Genomic DNA, 5,958 nt, shown 5'->3' with positions numbered 1-5,958 from the left:
TGGACACGACTGAGCACACGCGCGCGCGCGCACACACACACACACACACACACACACAGGCAGTGCAGTGGTAAAAAAAATCCGCCTGCCAATTCAGGAGACACAGTAGATATGGGTTAGATCCCTGGGTCAGGAAGATCCCTGCTAATAGGAAATGGCAACCCACTCCAGTATTCTTTCCTGGAAAATTTCATGGACAGAGGAGCTTGGTGGGCTACAGTCCATGGGGTCACAAAGAGTCGGACACAACACACACACACACACACACGTACATATGTAAGAAACAGAGCTTTCTACCAAGCTGAATTAAAATAACTTTTTCCAATTGGCTCTTTAAAAAAAATAGCAAAATTAAAAACAGAATGTAAGCAAGGAGCCATTGCAGATCTCAAGAAGAAATTTTTTTTTTAAATAAAGATATAAAAGACTGTAATTAAAATGTAGAACCATTCACTAAAATTGTGTGTGGTTATGCTAAAGCCCTGAGGGGCGCATTTTAAAATTAATTGACTTTGTAGCATTACAGTCAATTTGTAGGGAAGTTGCCTTATATTTGTAAAATGCCTGTTATTAGATTCTTAATTGGTGAGGAGCGCCGCCTGGAGGTCACAGGTGAAAACAGCCACGATTGTATGTCACTGCATTTGGGATCTTACTAAATTTGTGCTTCATAGAGTAAAATGGGTAATTTGTAGTAAAATGTTGAATTTTCTCCCTAATATTTAAATGACTTTGTAGACCCATATCAATAATTTCATCAATGATATTAATATTCTCATGTTAATGAAAGTTTTTTCTGATGCTTCAGAGCAGATATATTTGGAATGAAGCGCAAACCCAATAGATTATGTTTCCATAGTAAGTGTGGCAGTAAGCCCTTTGGAGAAAATGAAACTATTTACATTTCCAGGGTTTGGCTGCTATCAGTCCAGTTTATATGCTCCTGATGTGTGGTGCCAAACAAGAAAAGACAGCTTAGGACACAGATGAGTGTTAAATCAAAGGAAGAAATGGAGGATCAAGAAAATAACCATAGTCAAGGCTATTCCAGGATACTTAGTAGCCATTGTGTTTAGGTTGGGCTCCTACCTTTCACATTTAACATTTCCTATTTTCACAGCATAATGTTTTTATGTGTCAGAAACACTAATCCTGTTGTATGCTACTAAAATTAAAATTAATAAACCCATATTGTAGACAAGATAATTGAAGCATAGTAAGATTTAAAGGATTTTTTTAAGTAAATAAGAGTGGAAGCAGTACATGTACATGTATTATGAACTCCTGCGGTTTGTCCCCCTGCTCACCAGAGTGAAAGAGCAGGGAGTATGGAGAAAACAAATTCCCAAACGTAATACCTTGAAACTCAGCATGCTTTCTTTTGTGGCTTACAGTCCCAAGAAATGCTTTACTTTTAGTCTTTAGCATTTGTCCTTCCCAAAATAAAAGCTCTATCATCTCTGTATTTTTATCCGGATATCTCCTTCCTTGTAGGTGTAAATATATTTTTTTCTAAAATCTATTTAGCTAATTGTTTAATCAAAATTGACCAAAATCTAAACTGATTTCTCTTTTACAAAAGTAGTAATAAAACCCGATTTAGCATACTAGGGAATTCCCTGGCGGTGCAGTGGTTAGGATTCCATGCTTTCACTACTGAGGGCTTATTTACAGCAGACTGTTGTGAACTTTATCTGGGTCTTTTTCCGGGGCTGCATAAATATCTTCCCGCGTGAGAAGACCTACAAGTCCACTTCCCAGCAGAGGTGATTGGATTACGTACCACACATGATTCCAGAGTCTCTTTCATGTTCTTCATGTTACATGAGGACAAAAGATTTGGATCTCTGGTATTTATAAGGGGTCCTTTTTGACAGTATGATCCCTATGCATTGCCACTGGTTCCGGAGGAATGCCACTCTATGATTTTCTTAGGCAACAAAGTTCTAAAGTAGTAACTACATTGTGAAAATGAGTGCTTGAACAAAGCTTCCTGTACTTTGTATTTCACTCTCTTTATCAGGCATTTGGGCTTCCCTGGTGACTCAGATAGTGAAGAGTTAGCCTGCAGTGCTGAAGACCTGGGTTTGATCCCTGGGTCGAGAAGATTCCCCTGGAGAAGGGAATGGCTACCCACTCCAGTATTCTTGTCTGGAGAATTACATGGACAGAGGAGCCTGGTGGACTACAGTTTCGTGGGATCACAAAGAGTCGGACACGACTGATCGACTAACACTTTCACTTTCATACCCGGCATTTATTTTCTAGACTTTAATTTATGAGTATACCTTAAAGGAACTTCCTTACATTTTGTCAGTTCTAAGTCTATAGGTTTATTTGTAACCCCAGCTTTGGCAGCTTGATGCAGTATAGCTAGTCATCCTCATTTTCTGTGGGAAACAGTTGATATTTTTTTAACTCTTTATTTTATTTTGGAGTATAGCCAATTGACAATGTTGTAATAGTTTCAGGTGGGCAGCAGATAGACTCATCCGTACATGTACATGTATCCATTCTCCTTCAAACACCCCTCCCATCCAGGCTGCCACATAGTGTTGAGCAGAGTTCCATGTGCTATACAGTAGGTTCTTGTTGGTTATCCATTTCAAATATAGTAGCGTGTACATGTCCAAACTCCCTAAATATCCTTTCCCCCATCCTTACCCCCAGCAACCATAAGTTCGTTCTCTAAGTCTGAGTCTCTTTTGTGTGTTCATGCTCAGTTGCTTTAGTCCTGTCCGATCCTTTGCAACCCTGTGGGCTGTAGCCCACCAGGCTCCTCTATCCATGGGATTCTGTAGGTAAGAATACTGGAGTGGGTTGCCATGCCCTCCTCCAGGGGATCTTCCCTACCCAGGGGTTGAACCCATGTCTCATATATCTCTTACATTGGCAGGCGGGGTCTTTACCACTAGCATCCCCTAGGAAGCCCTGGGAGTCTCCTTCAGAAACAGTTAATATTGATTTAGTGTCTCTAGTCCATGCCTCAGTGGCAGAAGCTGGAGCATGCAGCTGCTGGTATTTCCTTCATTTGCATTATGTGGCAGCTCTTTAACACCCTCTGGCAGCAACTGAAAGTGATACATGAGCCAGAGGATCTTTGTTGAGGGTGGAGAGAATTTAGAGATTTTGAAATTAATTTCCAAATCAAATTTGAAAGCACCTTGTGGTAATGCTGTAGCATCCTCCCTTAGCACAAGTGCTGTATAACAGAGATCTCCAGATGTAACCATGCCTTTTACATTTTTAACTTTCTGCAATTGTTTTAGCTTTGTTACCATGTAGTTTCACAAGATAGAAGTGTTTTTCAACTAGGAAGCATACTGTTCCACCCAAAAAAGTAGCCCAGGGTTAAAGCTGTAATTTAACCAGCCATCCAGCAGAGGTCTCTGAACTTCATGTTTTGTAATAAGAGCATTTCAAACAACAAAATGAAACCCGATTCCTTGTAAGACTTTGAGTAGCATATTTTCCTGATTAGATTTTAGAATTACTGTGTTTCATGTCTAGCAAGATCAGCTCTGCTTATTGATGCTTAAAGATGCTAAAGACTTGTGTTTTCAGATGTATTTATCCTAACTAGATGAAAGCCTGGTTACCATTAATTTTGCACCATAAAAAGAAATAAAGAACTTTATATGAAAATGTAGAAGACAGAAGCAACTATCAACATTTTATTGTGTCACCAGTGTTATAAAGACATTAAAGTAGCTTGCTGTTCTTTCTATACAGCCTATTCTATTAATTGAATAAAGCTGCTATTTGTATGGCTTGATTTATAAAGACGAGTAATGATTGGACTGCAAGGATACACTTCTTTTTTGCAAAAGCAGGACAATAGAGTTAAATAAATACCAATTTCTATATTTTGTATCACCAGCAATGAAATCTACATTGCTCCTTCAGGAGTGCAAAAGGAACGGATTCAGGTATGATAAAGGGATCCTTCTTAAACCTAAATGTCTCATCTTCTCTACCTGATTATTGTTTTGTGAAATGGAATTAATGTTAAAAAAAATGTTAGTTTTGAAGGGAAATTATATTGTGATAATTTAAATAACTAATCAGCAAACATTTGTTAAGTAACTACTAAATTTTTTTAAGGTGGTAATGGTGCTGCATGTCACCAGGAGTTCTAAATCTTCTCTCAGCCTCTACAGGGCAAAAGTGAATAGTGCAGTCTTAAATCATAATAAAAGATGATTGTAACTGCAGCATTGTAACACCATCTTTATCTGCTACTGCTGCTGCTAAGTCGCTTCAGTCGTCTCCGACTCTGTGCGACCCCATGGACTGCAGCCTACCAGGCTTCTCCGTCCATGGGATTCTCCAGGCAAGAACACTGGAGTGGGTTGCCATTTCCTTCTCCAGTGCATGAAAGTGGAAAGTGAAAGTGAAGTCGCTCAGTCATGTCTGACTCTTAGCAACCCCATGGACTGCAGCCTACCAAGCTCCTCCATCCATGGGATTTTCCGGGCAACAGTACTGGAGTGGGGTGCCATTGCCTTCTCCCCATTTTTATCAGGCTAATAGGTTAATCATATTGGACCAAATGGACCAAATCAACTCATATTTAATAATGGCAAAGCTCTTCCAAAGTTATAAAACTTTGTTTCAAAATTTTGAGAGGACCCCTTCTGTATTAATGCTAGAATAATACCCAGAATAGAGTTAAAACAAGTACATAATACTTAATTCTCTTGAAGACATAATGCTTCATTAATAAAGAATTTATATGGTAGTTTATAATAAACCCTGGTAAATGAGAGTTACAAGTCAGAAATATGCATGTTACTAGGAAAAACCTAATTCTTTAGAACTTAAAAAATAACATGCCTCATCGAGATTAGCATTTCTGAGTACCAGGTAAGATTCTCAAGGAATAAGAAAATTTTATTCTCTATTTTTCCTCTTATATTATGAAATATTGAAAAAAAATTATGACACCCATCCTAAAATAGTGATCATATAGTCTCTCTGAAATATAGTTGTGAAATTACATGGCAAAACTGAGAAATTAAATCAATGAAATGATAATCTCATACTTGCATATTAAATTTTCCATAACAATTTTTTTCTTCAAATTCTAAAGATGGATTTTTTTTTAACTCTTTTGAGATTATTTTGGTTAGTAGAAAACATTTTTATTTCTCAAAATGGCTACATATTTTTGAGTGAGACTATAATTATATAAATATTTAAATCCAAAATTTTGAAAGAGATGAGAATACCAGACCATCTGACCTGCCTCTTGAGAAACCTGTATGCAGGTCAGGAAGCAACAGTTAGAACTGGACATGGAACAACAGACTGGTTCCAAATAGGAAAAGGAGTACGTCAAGGCTGTATATTGTCACCCTGCTTATTTAACTTAGATGCAGAGTACATCATGAGAAACTCTGGGCTGGAAGAAGCACAAGCTGGAATCAAGATTGCCGGGAGAAATATCAATAACCTCAGATATGCAGATGACCACCCTTATGGCAGAAAATGAAGAGGAACCAAAAAGCCTCTTGATGAAAGTGAAAGAGGAGAGTGAAAAAGTTGGCTTAAAACTCAACATTCAGAAAATGAAGATCATGGCATCTGGTCCCATCACTTCATGGCAAATAAATGGGGAAACACTGGAAACAATGTCAGACTTTATTTTTGGGGGCTCCAAAATCACTGCAGATGGTGATTACAGCCATGAAATTAAAAGACGCTTACTCCTTGGAAGGAAAGTTATGACCAACCTAGATAGCATATTCAAAAGCAGAGACATTACTTTGCCAACAAAGGTCTGTCTAGTCAAGGCTATGATTTTTCCAGTGGTCACGTATGGATGTGAGAGTTGGACTGTGAAGAAAGCTGAGCACCGAAGAATTGATGCTTTTGAACTGTGGTATTGGAGAAGACTCTTGAGAGTCCCTTGGACTGCAAGGAGATCCAACCAGTCCATTTTAAAGGAGATCAATC

General features: G+C 38.2%; 1 protein-coding gene across 1 annotated transcript in view; it reads left to right on the top strand.

The window, feature by feature from the left end:
- Positions 1 to 5,958, top strand: part of APIP (APAF1 interacting protein) — a 25,804-nt gene that overhangs the window by 13,794 nt on the left and 6,052 nt on the right. Inside the window, exon 3 of the mRNA XM_010831844.1 lies at positions 3,881 to 3,929. Coding sequence (XP_010830146.1) covers positions 3,881 to 3,929 — 49 coding nt within the window. The remainder of the gene's footprint in view (positions 1 to 3,880; positions 3,930 to 5,958) is intronic.

The sequence above is a fragment of the Bison bison genome, unplaced genomic scaffold (assembly GCF_000754665.1).
Source record: "Bison bison bison isolate TAMUID 2011002044 unplaced genomic scaffold, Bison_UMD1.0 scf7180017864531, whole genome shotgun sequence".
NCBI classification, from domain to species: domain Eukaryota; kingdom Metazoa; phylum Chordata; class Mammalia; order Artiodactyla; family Bovidae; genus Bison; species Bison bison.
Note: the sequence above shows the minus strand (reverse complement) of the source record. Positions and strands in the feature narration are given on the sequence as shown.